General features: G+C 42.1%; 2 protein-coding genes across 2 annotated transcripts in view; both read right to left on the reverse strand.

The window, feature by feature from the left end:
- si:ch211-212k18.6 (uncharacterized) overlaps window positions 1–17651 on the reverse strand; it is a 41809-nt gene extending 24158 nt beyond the window's left edge. The window contains exons 1-5 of the mRNA XM_052020189.1: window positions 17544–17651; window positions 14096–14427; window positions 12478–12611; window positions 1925–2053; window positions 581–828 (exon numbers count right to left, since the gene is read on the reverse strand). Coding sequence (XP_051876149.1) covers window positions 581–828; window positions 1925–2053; window positions 12478–12611; window positions 14096–14427; window positions 17544–17547 — 847 coding nt within the window. The 5' untranslated portion in view covers window positions 17548–17651. The remainder of the gene's footprint in view (window positions 1–580; window positions 829–1924; window positions 2054–12477; window positions 12612–14095; window positions 14428–17543) is intronic.
- Window positions 17652–18276: 625 nt separating this feature from the next.
- The window catches only part of LOC127572504 (NACHT and WD repeat domain-containing protein 2), a 69157-nt gene continuing 62541 nt past the window's right edge, over window positions 18277–24892 (reverse strand). Inside the window, exons 17-19 of the mRNA XM_052019860.1 lie at window positions 22440–23332; window positions 18519–18658; window positions 18277–18389 (exon numbers count right to left, since the gene is read on the reverse strand). Of these exons, the coding sequence (XP_051875820.1) occupies window positions 18277–18389; window positions 18519–18658; window positions 22440–23332 (1146 nt within the window). The remainder of the gene's footprint in view (window positions 18390–18518; window positions 18659–22439; window positions 23333–24892) is intronic.

Genomic DNA, 24892 nt, shown 5'->3' on the forward strand with positions numbered 1-24892 from the left:
TGACAGACAGCGTCTACAGCAGCAACTCATCAAGTGGCTGACCAACCCTTTGTCTTTGCCAGTCATCCTTCTGTCTCTCCCTCACTCACAAACACGAACTGGTGATGAATCTTGATGGTGGTGTTAATAACCAATGGATGTCACCTACTAATTATTAAAGCAGGCACGGTAGTGTAGCGGTTAGCGTAACACTTTACAGCGCCAGCGACCCCGGTTCAATTCCAGCCGCTGTCTAAGGAGTTTGTACGTTCTCCCTGTGTCTGCGTGGGTTTCCTCCGGGTGCTCCGGTTTCCTCCCACATTCCAAAGACGTACAGGTTAGGAAGTTGTGGACATGCTACGTTGGCGCCGGAAGCGTGGCGACACTTGTGGGCTGCCCCCAGAACACTCTACACAAAAGATGCATTTCATTGTGTGTTTCGATGTACATATGACGAATAAAGATACCTTATCTTACTACAACACATGTAAAATAAAACACCAGGATATTCTCATTTGTTGTTTCATCATCATTTCTCAACAGGTAAGGAGCATGGCTTTTTGAAATAGGCACCCGGTCACTTTGAGGAGAGCTCACTTGCCTGCAATTGCTATCGAGGAGAACTTGGCCAAGTGTTTGTGGTCTTCTGTCTCTAGGTTCCAGGTGACGATCTTGGAGATATTTGTTTTGAGAGAGCAGCAGAGTGCCACGAGATGTGAACCTGAGTCGTTCACAGACAGGAAGGAAAGGTGATGATTACAACAACCTGTTACTGTGCGGACATAAGCAAAAGTCTTCACACCAAACAGTTCAATGTGGAGTATTTCACGCAGCCTTGAGCATGGATACCTGAAATAACAGTGCAACAAATGGAAAAAAGAATCACTGATGATGAACACAGCATTCAAATATATGGAGTGGCCTCATTAAGGAAAATTTCATTCAAGTTCACAAATCCAAAGTTTTGCACCAGCAACTTGAAATTCAGATTTTGGTTTCAAGCTCATTCTGGTGTTGATTTCAAATCAGGAATTTGCAAATACACCTCAATGAACAGAAATTGATCATATGTTGATATTCCATGGAGCTAATAACAGAAGTACCAACTTCAGTTGGTGGAAGTCCTCACAAATGGGTGGAAATTCATGGGCCCCATGGTGACAACCTCTTGAAATATAAAGTTTCCATCAGAAGAGGATATTCAATGAAGTGGTAGGGGATAGTGAGGGATGAGGTGTGCCATTTTGAAATATTGTCACATTAATGGTCAAGCAGAAGAAAGGTTTCCAATTACATTCTTTCAAGTGAATTGCGCTTGAAAATCAATTTGGTTCTTTGGACTGTGGCTTAATTTTCAAAAAACTTAACTTCACAATGCAACTTCAAGCATTTTTGGGAAAACAGAATATCCTTTTTTAGGGAAGGATACTACGGAAAACACACAACCGAAACAGTGGAGAGAATAGTTTAGCTTAATGCAAGAAATAAACATAATTCATTGACAAAAATAGAAATTATTGGATATGTACAGCAGGCCAATCTAAAACTGAAAATAAAATAGATTGCAAACATGCAATTGTTTTAAGAATATTCCTTAAAATTTTGTAAACAACAAAGCCCATCTTTCTATATCGGATATGGATGAGCCTGCTATGAATGCCCATCATTTTTTATTTTTAACTCCGATAACCAGAATGTACAAGTTTTTATTAACTCAACTACAGCAGTTCTGGTCTAGGTCCATTAGGACTTCATTATTTTACCAGTTTATTGTTTGCAGTTAGATCATAAACAGGTTCTTTTGTATGTGTGCCATACAATTACAACTACAAATTGCTAATAAAGGAAATTATTTCCCATGGAGAGCTCCAAAGCTCAGTTCTATTCTCTATTATTTTTCACTTTATTTTTATTGAACGAGTGCTTGGTGTGATACAACACGTACCTGCAGACTATAAGGAAATAATCTTTGGTAACTGCCACCCCTTGAACGGACGCTGCTGCATCACAGGCTGGCAGCTTGGCAACTACTTTCCCCTTTTTAGAACTCAACACCATAGCTTCTTTTGCACTCCTAACAAAGTAACAAAAATCAATTAGATCAAATAAAGAGAGTGGCTGCAAGTACATAGTAAACAGACCACCAAATATCAAGTATATTGTCCACTAATGTTATGAATACTGTGATGTTCCCATTGGTGGTGGTTGGTGGGGGGAGGAGAAGGGAGGGAAGGGAAGCAAATAAGTGGTGGGCAACCACTGCTACACTTACCCTTATGGTGAGTGACAACAGCACGCCATTTATGCAACAGTTAGCAGATAACTGTAGCGATTTCTGCAATCATAAAGGTACCACTCATGCTGTTGACAAAATAATCGTTCTCTCTTGGTGAACCTTTCAGATATAAATCACATCTAATGCCTTCACTTTAAAGTATACAAGGCAGGCTCTAATGGAATAGGCTTTCACTTATCACCTACATTTCATTATCTATCAAGGTTTATCCTCATTAAACACATTGCAGTATCTTATGGGATATTCAGTTTTTAATTAAATCTACCTAAGGCTTTTAACAACCCCTGTTTGCTGGAGTCAGGAGATGCTTGCTAATTATCTGAACTTGAATTTAAAATAGTCACAATGTATCTGTAATTATAATTACTGCAAGTTTTAATTCTGCTCACATTTCTTGTAACGTGCAAAATATAGAGGCCATGAAGTTAAAAGACTTAAGCAAGTAGTTCCAAAGAGAAGGGCCAAGAAGGGCTGACAAGGAAAGAATCTTCCTCCAAATAGCCACCTTCTAAGCTATAAACGTATAATGACTTTCCTTCAATCATAATGTTAGAAGTAGGGACTACTCTCTCTGTGACTCCCTGATCCACTTATCCCTTCGCACCCACCCCTCCTCATCCCTCCCTGTCCCCTGGCACTTACCCCTGCAACCATTGGAGGGTCAACACTTGTTCCTTCGCCTCCTCCAGGCACCTATACCGCCTTTCCAGGTGATGCAGAGATTTATGTATGCCTCTTCCAACCTGGTCAATTTTTTATTATTCATTCAAGAGATGCGGGCTTCTCAGGCTGAGCCAGCCTTCAGTTGCCCATCCCTAATTGGCCTTGAGAAGGTGGTGGCGAGCTGCGTTCTTGAGGTGTGGGTAGACTCACAATACTGGTAGGGAGGGGGTTCCAAGAGTTTGACCCAACAACCGTGAAGGAATGGCGATGTATTTCCAAGTCAGAATGGTGTGTGGCTTGGAGGGCAACTTCCAGGTGGTGGCATTCCCCATGCTTTTGCTACCCTTGTCCTTCCTTCTAGCTAGTGGAGGTCATGGGTTTGAAAGGTGCTGTTGAAGGAGTCTTGACAATTTGCTGAAGTGCATCCTGTAGATGGTACAAACAGCAGCTACTGTGTGTTGATGGCGGAGTGAGTGAATGGGGAGCCTATCAAATGAGCTGCTACGTCCTGTATGGTCTCAAGATTCTTGAGCGTTGTTGAAGCTGCACTCATCCAAGCAAGTGGAGAGTGTGCTATCACACTCTTGACTTGAGCCTTGTAGATGGTGGCCAGGCTTTGGGGAGTTAGGAGACAAATTACTCGCTACAGGATTCCTAGCTTCTGACCTACTCTTGAAGCCACATTGTAACCCCCAGTATATTGATAGTGGGGGATTCAGTAACAATAATGCCATTGAATTTCAGGGGGTGGTAGCTGGATTTTCTCTTGTTGGCTATTAGCATTGTCTGGCATAAGTGGTGCAAATGTTACTTGCCTCCTATTAGCTCAGGCCTGGATATTGTCCAGGTCTTGCTGCATTTGGATGCGGACTGCTTCATTATCTGAGGAATTGCAAATGGTGCTGAACATCGTGCAATCATCAGTGAGCACACCTACTTCTGACATTATGACTGAAGAAAGGTCATTAATGAAGCAGCTGAAGATGGTTGGGCCGAGGACACTACCCTGAGGAACCCCTGCAGAGGTGTCCTGTGGCTGAGATAATTGACCTCCAACCACCACAACCATCTTCCTTTGTGCTAGGTATGATCCCAACCAGCGGAGCATTTTCCCCCGATTCCCACTGATTCCAGGTTAGCCAGGGCTCCTTGGTGCCTTGATGACAAGAGCAGTTACTCTCACTTCACCTTTAAAGTTCTCTTTCATCTGTGTTTGGACCAAGGCTGTAATGCGGCCAGGAGCTGAGTGACTTTGGCAGAACCCAAACTGAGCTTTGGTGAGCAGGTTGTTGCTAAGCAAGTGCCAATTGATAGCACTATCGATTACCTCTTCCATCACTTGGAATCGAGGTGCACCCATTAGCTAATGGCCGAGATTAAACTAATCGGATGGTAAGTGGCCAGGTTGGATTTGTCCTCCAATTTTCCACATTGTTGGAAGATGCCAGTGCTGTAACTGTACTAGAACAGCTTGGCCAAGGGCGCAGAGAGTTCAGTATTATTGCCAGAATGTTGTCAGAGCCCTTAGCCTTTGCTGTATCCAATGCCTTTAGTCATTTCTTAATATCACCTGCAGTCAGTTCTCACAAAGTGACCTCCTCTGCATTGGCAAGACCAAAGTAGATCAGGCGACCACTTTGAAGAGCACTATCCGCAATGGCCATCCTGAGCTTCCAGTTGCATGTCACTTCAACCCCCCTTCCCATTCCCACACTGACCCATCTGTCCTCGGCCTTCTCCACAACTGAGGTCAAGTGCAAATAAGAAGAACAGAACCTCGTATTCTGCTTGGTTAGCCTACAACCCAATGGTAGGCACAGAGTTCTCCAGTTTCAGGAAACCCACACCCCGTGTTCCTTTCAGTCCAGCCAGGGTTTCTCTCCCTTCGTTCACCTTTTCCATCCCTCCACCCCTTATTGCCAATACTCGTTATCCTCCTACACCTACCCATTATCCCTCATCGTGTTCCACTTATCACCTCCCTGCCTCCATCTCACTTCTACATACTGCTTATCTCCCCTCTACTCTCTCAGTCCTGGTGCAGGGTCTCGACCTGAAACACTGACCATCACTTTGCTTCCACAGATGCTCCTTGACTCACTGAAACCTTCCAGCGGAGTGGTTTTGCTTAAAACTTACAAGTTCTAAAATAAAATTCTGAGGAAATTGGACAGTGTAGATGGGGAGAGGATGGTTCCTCTGGTGGAGCAATCCAGAAATAAGGTGGGTATGATCTCAAGGTTAGGGGATACCAGTTTAAGACAGAGATGAGGACAACTTGGTTTTGTCAAAGGGTTGCAGATCATTAGAATTCTGTATCCTGGAGTCATTGGGTATATTCAAGACCAAGAATGAAAGACATTGAGCTCAGAACTAAGGGTAGTGGTACCTGGGCCAGGGAAATGAAAGCCATAGATCCAATCAGCATTGAAATTGAACAGTCAAGCAGGTTCAAGGGGCTGAATAGCCTACTCCACTTGTTCTTATGAGGTGACGAGAGGCCATTTACAATTATATCAAGTATCTCCAGGTACAGGAAAGGAAAACAGGCCAGGGTTCCAAAAAGATATGCTGGAGGAGATTATGTTTGAATGTTAAGAATATAAGGGTATAAGGTTAGGCTTATCTTCCTGGTTAATTTCCAAGGATGAATTATTTACTTATTTGTTAATTGCAGTGGATGGGTTACAGATACCAGCTCCAGTACTTGTTAGAAATTATTCGTTAGATGCTCCTTGAATTAAATTTTAAATCACTTACAGCTACAAACAGCAACATATTGATACATTATTTACAGCTGAGCAGTTTCAGTTCAATTACCTAAAAATCTGTAACCAGATCCATTTAGTTTTATTATGCATGTGGCAGCCATCGAGAGTTGTCTTGATTACATTATTCAGGTGCCAATTTTGGAGGAAAGTGCTTTCCATTATTCATACAATGATACACAATGTGGCATTATTGTACAATGAAGGGGTGTTGAACTATGGTGACCAAGTTTGATAGTCACTAGTTTGACAGTAATCGGGTCAATGGAGCAGTTGTTGGATCTCAATGGCAAGGTAGGATGTGAGTGCACTGGAGAGGGTGCAGAGGAGATTTATCACTACATTCTCTGGGATAGAAAGCTTATTGTGAAGAGATTGGAAAGGCTGGGTTTAATTTTCCTGGAGTAGAGGTTGAAGGGAACCTGATTAAGATATACAAAATTAAGAGGGGCATAGATAGAGTGGAGAGTGAGAAACTTTTTCCCCATAATGGGGCAAGAGTGTTAGAGGGGCTCTAAGGAAAAAAAAAATTCACCCAGATGGTGGTTGCAATCTAGAATGCACTGCCTGAGAAGGTGATGGAAGAAGGTGCTCTCATAACATTTAAAAGTAGCTGGACAAGCACTTAGGCATAAAGGCTACAGATATGGGATTCATATAGATGGGTACTTGTTGGTCAGCATGGATGTGGTGGGCTGAAGGGCCTGCTTCTGTGCTGTAGGACTCTATGGTTCCCTGGCCACAGAGACAACACGAGGAAAGAAAGATATGGCTCCAGGGCTAGGTTAGGGGAGGCTTGACTTTGGGATGAGGGGAAGGAGGTGATATCCTAGAATTCTGTTGCAAACAGAAGAGCGAAGAATAGAAAATTAGGAATTTGAAAAACTAGTGTATGTGAGGGAGCTGGAGATCTGCATGGTGACAATGAGATGGCCTTAACTGTGATCGAACAGAGAGACCACAGGGTACAAGTATATAGCTTCCTGAAAGTGGCAACACAGGTAGACAGGGTTGTGAAGGTGGTGTTTGGAACACTTGCCTTCATTGGTCAAGGCATTGAGTACAAGAAGTGGGACATCATGTTACAGCTGTACAAGACATTGGTGAGATCACCTTTGGAGTATTGTGTGCAGATCTGGTTATCTAGCTATAAGATGGATATCATTAAGCTGGAAAGAGAGCAGAGAAAATTCACAAGGATGTTACCGGGACTAGAGGGCTTGAGTTATGGATATACTGGGGCATTTTTCCCTGAAGCATACCTTAGAGATATATAAAGTCATGACAGTAATTGCTAAAGTGAACAGTTACAATCGTTTTTCAGGGTGGGGAAGTCTAAAACTAGAAGGCATGAAGTTAGGGTGAGAGGGGAAAAATTTAAAGTGGATCTGAAGGGCAACTTTTACCACAAAGAGGGCAGTGGATTTGTGGAATAAGCTGCCAGAGAAAGTGGTAAAAGTGGGTACAGTAGCCAATTAACCCATCCACAACTCTTTCGGATGTGGAAAGAAATCAGAGCACCCAGAGGACACCCACATGGCCACAGAGAGAATGTGCAAACTCTGCACAGACTGTTGCCAAGGTCATGAATGAACCTGGGTCCTTGGAGCTAGTAACTGTTGCACTACCATGCCACCCATAAGAAAAAAAGGAGACAAGAGATTCTGCAGATGCTGGAATCTAGGGCAACACACACAAAATGGTGGAGGAACTCAGCAGGTCAGGCAGCATCTGAGGAGGGAAATAAACAGTCGACATTTTGGGCCGAGACCCTTCATCAGGACTGGAAAGGAAGAGGGCAGAAGCCAGAATAAGAAGGTTGGGGGAGGGGGAGGAGCACAGGCTGGCAGGTGATAGGCGAGTCCAGGTGAGAGGGGATAGGTAGGTGGGTGGGGGAGGGGGAATGAAAGGGAGTGATGTAAGAAGCTGAAACATAGAAGAGGTAAAGGGCTAGAGAAGGAGGAATCCGATAGGCGAGGGCAGTAGACCAATGGAAAAAAGGGAAGGAGGTGGGGAATAGATGGGCAGGTCATGAGGATGGGGGTGAGGGGGCCACAAAAATGAGGGAAAACAAAGGGGGGAGTAAAGGGGGCAGGGGAAAGAGGGGACGGGTTACCAGAAGTTAGAGAAATCAATGTTCATGCCGTCAGGTTGGAGACTACCAAGGTGGAATATGAGGTGTTGTTCCTCCGAGTTGCGTCTGGCCTCAACATGGCAGTAGAGGAGGCCATGGATAGACATGTCAGTATGGGAGTGGGATGTGGAATTGAAGTGGGTGGCCATCGGGAGATCCTTGCTTTTGTGGCGGACAGAACGAAGGTGCTTGACAAAGCGGTCACCCGATCTGTGTCAGGTCTCACTGATGTAGAGGAGGCCGCACCGGGAGCGCTGGATGCAATAAATGACATCCTTGGATCAAGGCTGAAGCTCTGCCTCACCTGGAAAGACTCTCTAGGCCCCTGACTGGTGGTGAGGGAGGAGGTGTAGCAACAGGCGTAGCACTTAGTGCAGTTGCAGGGATAAGTGCCGGGAGGGTCATCAGTGAAGAGGGATGAGTGGACAAGGGAGTCACGGAGAGAATGATCCCTGGGGAAAATGGAGAATGGGGGTGGGGGGGGGGTGGTGGTGGTGGTAGTGGTGCTGGAGAGAAATGTGCCTGCTGGTGGGATCCCGTTGGAAGTGGCAGAAGTTGCAGAGAATAGTCTTGGAACCCGGAACAGTCCATGTTCCAAGCCTACACGGGTAACACTCCCCAGCTCTTTCTCCGCTACATTGACGACTGCATTGGGGCTGCTTCCTGCACCCGTGCTGAGCTCGTCAATTTCATCAACTTTGCCTCCAACTTCCACCCTGCCCTCAAGTTTACATGGTCCATCTCCAACATCTCTCTCTCCCTTTTCTGGATCTCTGTCTCCATCTCCTGAAACGGATTAATCACAGACATCTTTTACAAACCCACTGACTCCCACATTTACCTTGACTACACCTCTTCCCAGCCAGTCACTTGCAAGGATGCCATCCCCTTGAGATGTCCTACTTTTTCAGTAACTGGGGTTTCCCTTCCACCACCATCAATACTGCCCTCACCCACATCTCCTCCATTTCCTGCACATCTGCCCTCACCCCATTCCCCCAGCCCCAAACATAACAGGGACAGGGTTCCCCTTGTCCTCACCCACCACCACCCAACGCATCATTCTCTGCAACTTCTGTCACCTCCAACAGGATCCCACCACCAGGCACATCTTCCCCTCACCACCTCTCTCCACTTTCTGTGGGGATCGCTCTCTCCATGACTCCCTTGTCCACTTGTCCCTCCCCACTGATGACCCTCACGGCACTTATCCCTGCAACCGTACAAAGTGCTACACCTGTCCATACACCACCTCCCTCACCACCATTTAGGACCCTAGACAGTTCTTCCAGGTGAGGCAGCACTTCACCTGTTAATCCAAAGGTGTTATTCATTGCATGCAGTGCGGCATTCTCTACATCAGTGAGACCTGACGCAGATTGGGTGACTGCTTCGTCGAGCACCTTTGCTCCATCTGCTACAGAAGTGGAGATCTCTCAGTGGCCAGCCACTTCAATTCCACATCCCACTCCCGTACTGACATGTCTGTCCACGGCCTCCCCTACTGCCACATTGAGGTCAGACGCAGGTTGGAGGAAAAACACCTCATTCTGCCTCGATAGTCTCCAACGTTGAGGCCATCGATTTCTCTAACTTCCGGTAACACCCCCCCCCCCAACCTTTCTTTTTTTCCTCCCCCCCTTCTCCCTCCCCTCCCATCTTTGTTTTCCCTCATTCCTGTGGCCCCCCCCAACCCCTTCTCTTTCCCCACCACATGACCTGCCCATCTATTCCCACCTTCTTCCTTTTATTTCATGGTCTACTGCCCTCTTCTACTAGATTCCTCCTCCTTCAGCCCTTTGCCTCTTCTACCTATCACCTCTCAGCTTCTTACATCACTCCCCTTCATCCCCCCCTCCCCCACCCACCTACCTTACCCCTCTCCCTGGACTCACCTATCACCTGCCAGCCTGTGCTCCTCCCCCTCCCCTGACCTTCTCATTCTGGCTTCTGCCCTTGTCCTTTCCAGTCCTGATGAAGGGTCTCGGCCTGAAATATCGACTGTTTATTTCCCTCCACAGAATCTGCCTGACCTGCTGAGTTTTGTGATTGCAGAAGAAAAAAAAGACCTTGAATAAAAGGACCAACAACAATTAGTGGCTATAATTACAGTTTGGAATGCTCTTTTGTCACTGTAACATTAGTTGTGAACAATAACAGTTGCTCTTAGACTGTCACTCCTAAAGTTATGGTTTCACGTGACTGACTGTTGTCTGCATTACAACAATTTCATCAAAAATCCCAGAGACAGTCTGTGAAGAGCCCTTGAATAAACTGCATACACCTTTGTCCAGCTTCTCATGTAACACATCTCTCAGTCTGTACACACTGCAAGTGACTTTAAGAGGTTAAGAAATCACTAAAAACACATCTTTAACCATTATCAGTAAATAAAAAAAAAACACATTTTACTACAAGTATACACTAATTACTAAGTAATTAATTGGGAGCACATCTATAGATTAATTGAGTTGAATGTTCAGGTAGATTTAGTGGAGTTTCATTCACCCTTACACCCCAATCCCAGAGGTGAATCTAAGCAAATTTTGGTAAAGTAATAAATGTTTCAAAAAGGCAACAGCTCACCCACTGTTAGCAGAGACAATCCATAATTCCTTGACCACCAAACCCATTAGCAGGCAAGAATATGGTGGCTAGAGTTAGAGACAGCTGTTGCTTGTTCATCACACAACATGGGAGGAGGGGAAATGATGTAGCCACAATAGTGCAGGCAGCAAATCTTCCTTCACAATGCCAGAAAATAAAGTTCAGTACACCCAAATTTCCAAAAGTCCCATCCAGTGGCTATTCCAACAGGCCAATTACAGGTAATAAGTTGTTCAAGTCCAAATATAAATGTGGCAAATTGGCCAATTATTGGATTGCTGATTGACAGGCAATATTAACCCAATCAATTAGAATCAACTGCTCAGTTTACCTAATAAGAACGAAGTTAGAGCATCACCTAAATGTGAATATTGGATTATTTGATGAAATGCATTTGTTTGGTTGGATTTGTTTATCATTTGGTCTGTAAATACAATGTTAATTAAGTCAGTCAATAAAGTAAATCAGGAGATAATATTCAATGCATTTTTAGGAAAACCCAGTTTTAAACTCCATGGACAGATTATGGGACAATCTGGTTAGCAATGTGGACGATTAAATCTGTTTGTAGAATTTGGTAAAATTTTACAGCCCATGAATAAATGAATATATGCATTATGTAGTAACTTAAAATTATTCTTCAGATTAATATATTCATTATCGATTAAGCCATTTTAGGGAAGAGCAAAAATGAGCAAATATCTATTAGATTACTGTCAATCAATCAAAGAATATTTCCATATCTAATCCGGAGCAATTAACACAAAAGCTAATTAACAAATGAAATATAATTAATTGTCGTTTTGTGTTTACTGTTTGCTCAGCACACGTGGATCTAAATTAGGAAACAATTCACTGATGCTTTAGATAAGGATCAGATTCACGTCTACCACTCTGATTCAATGTAATGACTACACCATTAAAATATAATATCCTTAGTCACAGTAAAGGAGGATAGCATGTTTGGATGATCATGGCATTGTTGAAACACAAACCACAGAGTAGAATGACATTGTTAGATAATTACTGCATACAATCATGATTACGATAAAATTAATTCCCTGTTTAATTCACCTTAGTTAGCTGCTGGATATCTATGGTTCTGAGGTAAGTTTATGGAGGTTCAACAAATAATGATGGGATCAGATTTTGTTTACATGGACCAGGCATTTCAACTGAATAGGTCAGAGAGGACTAGAGGGGCAAGTTTACCACGAATAGAAAGCCAGACATATGTTAAATAGTAAGGAGTTCTTCTTTTCCTAAAGAATCTTCAGACAGATTGTCAACTCAGAAGGTAAGTGCTGATTCAAAGTATTCCTTGAGGAGGGACCAGGACAAATTTCTGACTGGAATGTATATTACCTCATACAAAGGGTAGGCATTCTGTAACTTAAATCATCTTCAATGTGGGGTCTTAGAGTTCTTTATCATCACCTAAAGGAATTTTTTCATCCCACTCCAATCATACATACGCACCAATTAACCTAGCTTTGTCACCATGGCACCAGGTGGGTGGAGAACATGTCTGTTGGGACATTCTCTTTTCTTCCCCCCTCCCATTGGGCAGAAGATAAAGCCGGAAAGCACATACCACCAGGCACAAGCCTGAAAGCACGTACCACCGCTGTTATGACCACTGAACAGTCCCCTAGTGCGATAAGATTGATTGGCTCTTGACCTCACAATCTACCTCGTTATGGCCTTGTATACTATTGTCTGCCTGCTTTGCACTCTCCGTAATGGTAACACTTTATTCTGCATTCTGTTATTGTTTTTCCCTTGCACTACCTGAATGTAATGAGGTGATGAAATGATCTGTATGAATGGCATGCAAAACAATATCTTTCACTGTACCTTGGTACATGTGACAATAATAAACCAATTTACAGGTTTAAAGAATCAGAACTATGTTGTTCCAGACCTGATGAGCAGTAAGTTTTTCCTGTCTTTATTTTCATATATTTATACATTCAAGACATGCATGAAAATACACAAGTGGTGATCCACATAAGAGAAAGTGTACTAACCGATAGGCAAAAAGAACTTGGTCATTCAAAGAATTCTCAGATACCAAAACAGTGTGATCCTTGTGTATGGGGTCATTCTCTGGTGATATGTTTACTTGGTGCAACAGTCTGCAGCAGTTAGACAGATCAAAGATCTGAAATCACAAACATTTCATTGGTCATTGTCAGCTTTGGATCTACCTTGGTCAGTAGCAGAGTGAGTTCATTATTGAATTGTTGACTTAATGAAACAGGGGTTACTTTAAGTGGAAGCAAATGTTGCATTTACTTCTAAGTAATAAGAAGAGCCAGTAATGATGGATGGAACACCAAAACATGAACTACTTTCATTGCAGGAAGGAATCACCACCAGTTTAACTCATCTCTCAAATATTTCACTGAATTTGAACCTAAAATCTAAATTTGGAGATACCCTGTTCAATTTTCAACAAGTCACCATGCTCCATGTAGTTGTAATAATGACACCAGTGTTGAATGACTACCTCATCAACAATGGGTTCATGATGTTTTCACAAACAATCTGCTGGAAGAACTCAATGGGTCAAGCAGCATCTGTGGGAGGAAAGAAATTGTCGACATTTCGGGTCGAAACCTTGATCAGGACTGAGGGTGTAGAGAGTACCCACAGATGCTGCTTGACCTGCTGAGTTCTTCCAGCAGATTGTTCACATTCCAGTGTCTCTCATGATGCTTCACACCTGATATCAACTGAAGCCAGATATCATTGTCTCCCATGGTGGAAAGGCAATGGTGACAGCAAAATTAGGAGTAGATGGTAGATGGATTTAAGATGCAAATCAGTCATAATCCAACTGATTGATGGAACAGGCTGGATGGGCTAAAGACCCTACTCGCCTGCCTGAGTTTTCATTTTTCATTGATACCAGCTGCCTAGCAGTCTTCAGTACAACAGCTGTACAACTGGCAACAACACATAAAAACTTAACATGGAACGACATACTATGTTTAAATCTTATTTTTTATGTAGCAACCTGGATTTCCGTGGCTACTGATAGCTGCTCATTTGATCCTCTGGAAAATGGCACTAAAGTTTACACTGCTGGTGTGAATTCAATGCTGTGACTCTAGAACGTAACTCCCTTTTCTACCCCCACACGTGCTTCTCTCATGAACTCCTTTTTCACTGCTGAAATTATGGTCATTCTTTGAGAAATCTGCTTTATGCCAGTGCCAGGATTCCATGTTATGTAATCTACCTGTACAATAGGCCTGAACACTAACCCCCTCCTCCCATTTTCCCTACATGTGAGATTTGGCCAGAATCAGATTTACATACATTCACAATTTAAATCAGGTTTGTGCATGCGTGTAGTGCAGCTTCATAGCCCCTGAAATTGTGCACCTTTCTTTACAGTTCCCACCAATGATTTAGCCAAGGGGCTGTGTTTAATTGCAAAAGCGATTTACATTGGAACAAGTCACATTTTTGAGTCACATTGAAGTTATCTCAATCCAACTGATAGTTTAAATATATTTTTCTCAACTGAGCTTGTGAAAATGTTTTAACAATTAACCCAAGGTTTGCAGGTGTGACCTCTGAAATGTTACTTGTGCTTTTACTGTGATACCGTATTGCAGTAGCAACCAATCTTCTTACCTTAACAGAATGGCTTCCATCATAAAAGGCCAGCAAATGCTGTCCATCCAGTGCTGACCTTACTATAGGAGGATCTAGAGAGCCACTGATTGTAAATATCTGCTTTCCGGAATGGATATCCCATACTTGGAGAGAGTTGTTCTCAGTAACTGCAACCAGTGTATTTTGCATGCACATAGTTATGGAATCTATGTTCTTGCCAACTCCATGAACTGTACGCAGAGCTTTGCCACTGTTGAGGTCCCATATTTTTAGAGTCCTATCCCTAGATGCAGTGATTGCTTGAAGACCTTTCTGGAAACCTGTTACAGCTGTAATCCTGTCAGTGTGACCTGTGTGATTGCAATTGGCAACAATTAAATCACTACATGCACTCTTTTAATTAATAATCTGCAAATATTCAGAAAGAAAGAACCCACATTAGTAAAATCAGTTATGTTGCAGATTTAACCTCAAATAGATAACTTTTTCCAATTGTTTGCAATGCTCACATGAACATCACAGTATGGTACAGATTTAATTGGGCAACTGTGAGTCACAAGGGTGTTAATGCTGGATGTGTTGGCCTGGGAGAGGATACTGGCATTGGTTCACTGTTCTTTCCAATGAATTTGGAGGATTTTGTAGAGACAGTGTTGGTAGTATTTTTCTAGTGCCTTTAGATGCCTGCCGTAGGTAGTCTAGGTCTCAGAAGTGGGCAGGGATCATTGCTACCCACTCGACAGTGAGTCCTGTACCAGATCTGAGGTTCTGATTTTCAAATACCCTTTTCCTCAATCAATCAAAGGCTGTGTTGGTGCATTGAAAGAGGTGGTGAATTTCATCATCAATGCCTGCTCTCACCAAGAGGTGGCTCTGAAGACATGGCAAGTTGTCCATGTTTTCCAGTCCCATTGTGAATCTTCATTGTTGCAGATCAGTGTGTTGCACTGGGAGCAGGTTGGTAAAGGACCTTGGTTGTGTGGATGTTCAGTGTAACATCCATCCTCTCTTATGCTTCAGTAAATGAGTTAATGAGTTGTACAAGACGTTGGTGAGGCTGCGCTTGAAGTATCATGTTCAGTTTTGGTCACCCTGCTTTGGAAAGAGTGCAGAGGAGATCTAAAAAGGTGTTGCCAGGACTTGGGGGACTGGGTTATAGCAAGGGATTGGGCAGGCTAGGACTTCATTCCTTTGAGCTTAGGAGACTGAGAGGTGATCCTATAGAGGTGTATAAAATCTTGAGGGGCATAGATAGCGTGAATGCACTCAGTCTTTTTCCCAGGGTTGGGGAATCAAGAACTAGAGAGGGTGTAGAGTGGGAGGAGAGAAATTTAATTCACCTCACCTTGAGGTGAGAGGAGAGAAATTTAATAGGAACCTGAGGGTGAATGTTTTTTTACACACAGAAGGTGGTGCATATGTGGAATGAGCTGCCAGAGTAAATGTTTGAGGCAGGTACATTACCAACAATCAAAAAAGCTCAGTCAAATCTGTGAGACAGGATCTTCCCTGCACAAAGCCATGCTGACTATTTCTAATAAGTCCATACTTTTCCAAATGTAAGTACATTCTGTCCCTAAGAATCTCCTCCAATAGTTTCCCTACCACTGATGTAAGCCTCACTGGCCTTTAATTGTGGCAAGAAAAGTTTTGAGGCAATGACATTGCCTTGTTTGGCACTAGTCTTCACTGAGATTGGTTCTGTTGTGATCCATTGATTAGTATCTTGGCTTGCATGCCACCATAGAGCAGTTGGCTACATTGGGCAGGCCATGTTGTTTGCATGCCCAACACCAGACTCCTGAAACTGACACTCTATTCCAAGCTCTGCTATAGGAGGAGATTACCAGGCAGCCAGAAAAAGATTAGGAAATGCAACATGCCCACTGACTTCTTCGAACCTCAGGCTCATGACCACTCAAAGTGGAGAAGGAGCATTTAGGACATTATAGAGAACCTTGAGGCCATGCATCAGAAGCACATCACAGAAACCCTATGTAAGCAGTGAAGGGAGCTCAGAAACTATCCACCGCCCTCCCCTCGTCAGTCATCTCTTGTCCCATCGGTGAAAGAATCTGCCATTCCCACATTGGTTTCATCAGGTACCGCAGAACCCACAAAACCGAGTGAAAGCAAATCATCCTCAATCCTGAGGGACTGCCAAAGAGGAAAAAGATTTGGGCAACTGTACATACAAAATATGAAATACAGGCCATCCCCAGGTAATGAATGGGTTCTGTATTTACAGATGTCCATACATTGATTTTATTGGTAAGTTGGAAAATATACAAAATTCATTTGGTTATGATAACCACATCTCCACACTATTTTAATGAATGGCATCAAAAGCACACAAGACTGATAAGAAAGAACAATTACTAAAAGTGGTGAGAGAGAGAAAATTAGTCCTGCCGTTCGTAGGAATGAATGTAGGTACGTATATTGGACTTTTGAATTTGATGATATTATGGGAGCTCATTCATAGGCAAAAGGTGTCCATAAGTCAGGCATTCATAACCTGGGGACAGCCTGCATGTCATAGCTTCTTTGAACCACATATGTGCAAATCAAAAAAAAAATTCTGCTGGGCTTTTGTGTGCAATGTCTTGTGTCCCACAGCTTCCCCAGCAGATAGAATAGGCTGAGGGCTTTCATCCCTCCATTGGCATCATTTATCATCTGTAGTACCAAAAGTATTTACAGATCACCTCTCATGCTGCAGTGCTCCTCCACAGCTGTCCAGGGACAAATGTGCAAAGGACTAAGTAGAACATTGGGTATAGAATCCAAAATTAAAGATATGACTGTGAATCCACATTAAAGTCTGCTCAGCTCACAGTTGTCTGCATCGGTTTTATGTTGTTGGAAGGGCCGTTGAAGTAATGGAGAGGGTACAGTATTGATTGGCAATTTTGAGGCTGTGGAAGTCACTTCCAGCTTTAGTAGGTGAGGTGGAAATGATGAAAACATTCAAGATTAGAATGAAGGGAAACAAGAGGAATAAAAATAAAAAATGTAGGAAAGACTCAGCAGATTAGGGGGAATAAAAGTCATGCTAATTATTAAAATATAATAACTGATAAGATGCCAGCTGAGCATAGCTTTTGCATTGCTTTGCATTCCTTGTTTCTAACTTAATAATGACCACCTTCAGATTTATAGATGTAAAAATGGCTGAGGAAGATAATCCTGAAATTGCACATCTAAAGCAAGATAGTTCTTGTGACAAATGAAGCAAGACAAGCACGTTGTGCTTCTCAGAAAAGGAGAGTAGGTTACAGGTTATTTAAATGTGTCTTAAGCTTCCCCTGAGCAGTAAAGAAAATGCTCAGAAAGTGCTGGAAACACCTAACAGGTCAGGCGCTATCTGTGGAGGAAGATTTTTCTGTTTATATTTCTGCAATACTTTGCTTTATATTTTACAACAAATTGTTGTGTTATGGTCTGAGGTTTCATATTGCCTTACCCATCAATGTATTGTACAGCAAACCACCTGGGGGCAGTAGGCAGGTAAATGAAGGCACAAGGAAAGGGATTGAAGATCTTTGACACTGCTTCAGCAAACACAGGAGATGAGGGTATTTTCTTGGGTCATCTGAAGAAGAGGTAATGCAAGTCTCATTTAAGTTGTGACTTAAGATACAAACATAAATACACTTTAAGATGTAATGGAGTTTTGCACAGCACATTTTACTTGATTTATGAACAGGACTGAAAGCAAAGTCAATAGTTACATTTTTGTTTTAAAACCCCTCACCTGTCTAACATTAGAGTTAAACTAAGAAGCCAGGCTCTTAGGCTGCCGTCAAAGCTCTATCCAATTTCTATGAAGTCTGGATTGACTGTTATAATTCCTCCCGGGGTAAATATTGTTCCTACTAGGTAACTCTCTCTGACACTCTCACTGATCCATTCTTATTTTCAAGATGTTTTTCCAAATTATATTTTTGGTCCCTTCTTTCTTAGTTATCTCAGAATATATGTCATTAGCGTTCCAGCAATGAGATTCTAGGCCAGGAATTTACCATTGATTGGCCACACACCTTTATGAGTTGTGTTATGTTGGACTGGTTTAATAAATACTCAATGACTGGGTAATGTACCCAGTGATAAAGCATTCCCTTCTCTTCGGCACTTTTCTTTTTGGTTGTTTCCCCAATCTTTTTTCTCAGCATCCTCATCTGAACCTGATTGTGGCTTCACCGGACAGGGAAACTCAGAATAATATTCAGGAACACAAACTCATTTGGCTCTCTCCCATTCCTTGCTGAAGACTCTCTGACTGGTTGTACCATCACTGCTCCCATCCCAGCTGGCAACAATAACTCAGAAAAAACCAGTGGTCTAACCAGGGACACTCTCAATATCACGTCATCCAACACATTTATCCAGTCAGTCACTAACCCACCCCCCTTTCCCCCACTGCTCTTGTCATCTGTACCTGGAGCCACTGGTTTATCTTCTGTAACGATTTGCTGAAGGCGACCGAGGAGCTGTGAAGCCAGTTGACACGGATCCTGAAGCAAGACTTTTTTAGACAACTGTATGGCTTCACTCAGTATGTTCAAGTCAGCAACCTTCCTGTTCAGAAAATGTGAAATGGTGTTTAAACTGACTCCATTTCTCTTTCATATATTGACATAGTGCAGGAGTTCTCTCCAGAAAACACTGCAGATATTTTGCAAAGTTAAAAATCGATCATTCACATAGTATTGAAATGGAAGTTAATTCATTTACCAGAAATCTATAGTCAGCTGTCAGATTGCAAATTGAGTGTCATCAGCAGGTACCTGAGTGGATGTTGCAAAAAGTTTTGCATTTCTGTACAACATGAAACACAAAGGCATCTAACAGAAGCCAGGACTTTGCTAAATGGGTGAAATGTAAAAAAGATTCAAGCTCAATAAAGTTAAAAAGCATGAATAGCTCTACTCAAATTGGTAATCAGAAAGTCTTCTTACCTCTCATGAGCAAGAAAAACATGACTTCTCCAAGGCACAGATGCCAAGATTAATTGTACTATCTGTATTCCGGAAGTCTTTAAAGTTCCTGATGCACTAGTAATTATTTAATAACTGTGCTTCATAGTAATAGCTAACTCAGCACACATTTTATTCACCCTTACTTATTCATTTTTTGGGATGTGAAGGTACTCCCACAATACTTTTGGATAAGGAATTCCAGGATTTAGACCCAACAAAAATGAAAGAACGATGATATATTGCCAAGAATGCCATGAGACATGGAGAGTTCCCATGTACCTGCTGCCCTTGTCCTTCTTGATGGTGGAGGTTGTAGGTTTGGGAGGTACTGTGGGAGTAGTCTACATGAGTAAGTGCAATGCATTTTGGAGATGATACACAATGCACTGGCGACAGAGAGAATGAATGTTTAAGGTGGTTAAGTAGTCAAGTAGTAATGTGTCAAGTTTCTTAAAAGGTGTTGGAGCTGCAATCATCCAGGCAAGTGAAGAGTATGCCATCATACTCCAGAGTTGTGCCTTGAAGATGGTGGAAAGATCTGGGATGTCAGGAGGTGAATTACCTGCCACAGGATACCCAGACTCTGACCTGCTCTTGCAGCAATATTAGTTACATCACTGATCCAGTCAAAGGTGACCCTCAGAATATTGACTGTGAGGGACTTGGCAATGGTATTGCCATTGAAAGTCAAGCGTAGGTGTTTGGACTCTCTTTTGGAGGAATTATTGTTTGACACTTTTTGACATGAATGATATTTGCTACTTATCATCCTGTGTCTGAATATTGTTCTTAATACATGTCTAGCTCCATACATGCATGAGCTACCTCATTTGCTGAGCAGCTGTGAATGGAATTGAACACTGTGTAATCATCAACAAACATCTCCGCTTCTCTTATGATGGGAGGAAGGTCTTTGATAAAGCAACTGAAGGTGTTTGGCCCATGGATACTGCTGCAAGGAACTCTTGTGGTGATGCGTGTGGCTGGGGTGATTGACCTCCAATAACTACAATCTTCTATTTTGCAATATATAATGTTACCACTGAAATGATTTTCCCATGGTGCCCATCAACTTCAGTTTTGCCAAGACTCCTTGATGCCACACTTGATTAAATGCTATCTTTTGGCAAGGACAGCCACACTCACCACCTCAGTTCTTTAGTCCATGTTTAAACCAAGGCTATATTGAGGACTGGAGCCAAGTGGTCCAGTTAAACCCAAATTGGGCATCAGTAAGCAGGTTATTGGTGTGTTGATTAATTGCACTGCAAATGACACTTTTCATCCCACTGCTGATGGATGCTCAGAGGCTACTTGAGCATTCATTAACCAAAATAAATTTGTCCTGCTTTTTGTGGATGGGGCATGTCTGGGAAATATTCTACGTTGTCAAGCCAGAGCCTGTGTTGTAACTGTACTAGAACAGCTTGGCCCATTCAGCAGCTGATTAAACTTGGTCTGCATTTTTAAGATGTTCAGTTCCTTAAATCATTGGGAAGACATTAAGCTTGCTTCCAAAGGTGATTGCCAACTAGTTTGCTGAGCTCTGAAAAGTATTTAGATTACCAAACCAAATTGTAATAGATGACAACAATGTTTTCACTGAACCCAATTTGTTGTTTGGTTGTCATTGACAATTTTACAAAGTACTTGATAACCAAGTGAAGAAAATAAAATGGTAATCAGCTGCTTTAGATAATAGTTAATATTATTTTATTTTTCTATGACATAATTAAAAATCCTGGCATGGAATTTGCATTGCTAGACACTGAGTTGAAATCCACCAGAATATCTGAAATCCTACTTGTTTTGTATTTTCCAATACCAGGAGCCGTGGGTGTAATTAAGGAAATTATTCTTTCACCATTTGTTGCAAGCCTTAGAGGATTAATTCATGTTTAGCTCCTACTGAGTATTATTTCTAAAGTATAAAGCCACACAACAGAAACAAATTGCTTTGCTCAGAGACTTAAGTGCATACAGTCCTGAAAAACTGAAGAACTGCTTTCTCTCTCATGAAATACGGGCACATTCGATCCAGTGAGAACATTATTTTCATCTAACAGCATTTATAAATTATACAGTTGCACTGTCAGCCACAGCTCATTGGGTACTACCCTTGCCCCTGAGCGAGTAGATAGTGGTTCAGGTATCACTCCACTCCCGCCATTTCCCTTCACTGGCTATAACCAGCAAGATTCTTCCCAGTAGATTTTGTGTGCTGTAGTAACCATTTTATGAGGACAACAATGTGATGCTGTGGGTAGAAATTGGCTTCTTTCATGTCACTTATCTCATTCTAAATAAGAACAGGTATAAACATCTGAATAGAAGATAAAATACATTGAGCAATGTGTAGTGGGAGCAGGACATTTGACCTAGCCAACTGAGCCAAATGTACAGTATATTGATCCAGCTTTTCATCTGCAGCTTAATAAAATTTTAAGATTTGTTGGATAGGTTTTCCCATTGATTAAAGTTATCGATGGAATTTCTAAACCGTAGAGGTCAAAAAGGTGTTGCACCAATCTATGCTAAGTCTGGTGATTTTATTAAGTACTGTTATAGAACTGCTCTAATTGATTTCAATATTCTAGGCTCAGGAAAGGCACATTCAGTCCATACTTCACCTCCTTATCATTATCCAGCAGCTGGTATTGGAAGTGGTCTTGGAACATTGGGTTAGGAAAGATTTGGGTGCCCTTGTGGCTAAATAGATCAAGTTACTCGCTGGGCCTACAGGTGAGCGACAGGTACTTACACAAGGGAGCTGAGGGCAATCTACAAAATTGTGACTCAGTGTGGAGTCGAGGAAGTCTGGTGAGGATGGAAAGGGAGGAAGTTGCCAGGAAGGATATAAAAATGTTAGTGTTGCAACTTTAAATAAACAATCCTTGCATATTCATTCAGGCATGAACAAATGGCACTACCATAAAAGGAACCAAAGAACATTGCATTCAGCTTTGTATATTTAGGTTATGATGTAGGCAGAATAAATGTTAACCATAGTTAAATATTTAGCTAGTGAAGTAATGGAATTGAGATTTTCTGTTGTTTAGCAATAATATAGACATCTTAAATGGAAAAAAATAAGTGTGACAAAATATGCATAGCTGGCGGGTACTTGCTGGCTGCCACTTAGAGAAACGAGTTCAAATTGGAATCTTAACCATTTGTGGAACTACTCTATTGTGCTTCTCAGCACTTCACTTCACAGGAGAAAGGAGGCATTTGTAGTCAACTTTTCCATTTAGAAATATGTGGCACTTCACAAATACTTTGATTTCCAGAGATAATTAATTTGCACAATCAGCAAGAACCTGATTTGATATTGGTTATAATGGAAGCATACTCATCTTGACTGGAACTCATCATCTCACCTCTCCAGTGTCATTGCTGTTTTCAGGTCCTCTTCCACACTGATGACAGACAAACCCCACATCTTATGTAGCAAAAACTCAAAATTAAAAAGACACACTGTTATCAGGGTCGGCACTTGACTCGAGTGCAGTAGGTGGTAAGGAACCCCATTCAGTTTTCGTAGGTTGAAGTTGTAGCTCACTTCACAATCCTCTCTGCAAACCCAGGCCAGGGGCTGACCAGTGACGTCCACTGGGTCACAGATTTTTGACTTTCCAGAGAGGACAGATGGTCTTCCCAAAAAATAGTTTGCTATATTCAAGTGCAGAGAGAGCTGATCATCTTTAGATGTAAGGTACCTCTTCAAACAGTTAAGTTTCAGTGCTGAATGGGCCCAGTTAAATGTGTGAGTGTTGTCAGTCCTCCGCTCCACTATGTGGATTTTCAAGTCTCTCTGAAGTTTCATCCAGATCACTACGGGGACCTTAGAAAGAGCAACATTTTGGAACTGCTGGACCTCTTGCATGACCATCTGGTCCAAAGAGAGAAGATCAGTCATTTCAGCAAATGTGACACCATTTCTCGACAATGTCAGTAACCCTGCTACTTTCTTCACAAGCTCTTCCCCATGTTTTTTCTCTACTCGGTTGAGAATTGTTGAATACAACAGCTGCAGACTTTGTGGTAGATAAATGTCTGAGACCGGGGTGGAGGAGTGCCAGTCCAGAGACTCTCTGTATGCACACTGGAGATACAGAGGGGTAGGACAGGCAGTGCAAGCTTCCAGTAGTAAATCCCATTGGTCAGCTGTTAGTTTCCGATGGTCTTTCTCGAACCAAGAACTGATAATTTTCTCTATTTCCCTGGAAGTGAGTGGTGGGATATGAAGAATATTCCCATTTTCCTTTAAAATCTGTTTAAAGAATTGAGATTTTATTACAAATTTGCTTCACTACCTTCTTTAACCTCATTTGTAGAAACATCTCTAATTTGTGAAATTATGACACACTGGATTAGAGTGTTAAGACAGTGGATTGCATGTCATGTACATATATTAGTCACAAATTTCAGAGACAAAATCCTGAGGGGTGGTCAGGAGAGGTTGTATAGTTAATTGTGTGTAAAACAGTAGGGAAGAAGAAGAAGAAAGAAAGTCAGGTCGGGCTGCTTTTGCCACAATTTTCACCAATTTCAAATGGTCAAATCGAAAGATTGTATGCATTGCGAAGAGGTAGAAAAAGGAATATACAAGACAAAATAATAACTGAATAAAGAACTTGGGTTAAACTTCATCCTGAAGAGAAGCTGACCCATTTTCTACTTGAACTTAGATTCTGCCATCAAATTCAGAACTAACGATATATTTTACCCAATCAAGCTTCAAGACATAGCAGTTAATAGGAATTAAGCAGTAGCATAATAAAGGTGGTCTCAGGTTAGGATAATATTGCCGAAGCTTGGTTTTGTACACGACACTGGGTTTAAGTAAACTATTACAAGGAGTGCTGTCATTGATATCGTGGCAGGAATTTACGGAGCAAAATAAGTACCTCCAGAGACAAATTAGGTTCTACTGGAGTTGAGATAGTTCAAGGTGACATACCTAATGACAAAAGGTAGGAACTAAATCAACCCTTTGTTGTTGATTTAATCCAATAGACTGCAGAGCTCAGTTGTTGACTGAGTAGGATATCGTGCTGTTGGGTTGCCTTTCAGGCTGTTGAACACTTGGCTCTGGAAAACCGTGCAAATCACGGTGGTGTAATGGTTAGTGTAACGCTATTACAGCACCAGCAACCCGGGTTCGATTCCCGCCGCTGTCTGTGAGGAGTTTGTACGTTCTCCCCGTGTCTGCCTGGGTTTCCTCCGGGTGCTCCAGTTTCCTCCCACATTCCAAAGACATACAGGTTAGGAAGTTATGGGCATGCTATGTTGGTGCCGGAAGTGTGGCAACACTTGTGTGCTGCCCCCCAGAACACTCTATGCAAAAGATATATTTCACTGTGTGTTTTGATGTACATGTGACTAATAAAGATATCTTAATCTTAAAAAAAATCAGTAGGTAGGGTGATCCTAACTTCCTAACTGCATAAGCATCATTTTGGTAAACTATCAGCTGATAAAATTCCAGCACACCATTGGCTTTGCCAACCTGTGTCTACGTTCTCTGGATATAGGAACGTGTGGTGTGATAATAGAGTTGGCGAGTATCCTTGTGAGATGGGGAATTCACTTCAGGTTTGGTAAACAGAACTATTACCTGTATAAAGAATGATCATGTCACTGTGTGTGTTAGACATTTGATTTATGAGGAAATGTGAAAGAAAAGCAGCTATGAGAATTTCTACAACTCTTTTGCCAAGATTCTGATTGCCTACAATCAAGCCCTTGAAAATGATTAAGGCAGCTCAATTTATCAACCGATCAAACAAATTGTAGACTCTACATTGTCTGATAAGTACCAATTTTGTAA

Source organism: Pristis pectinata, chromosome 7 (assembly GCF_009764475.1).
Source record: "Pristis pectinata isolate sPriPec2 chromosome 7, sPriPec2.1.pri, whole genome shotgun sequence".
Classification (NCBI taxonomy): Eukaryota; Metazoa; Chordata; class Chondrichthyes; order Rhinopristiformes; family Pristidae; genus Pristis; species Pristis pectinata.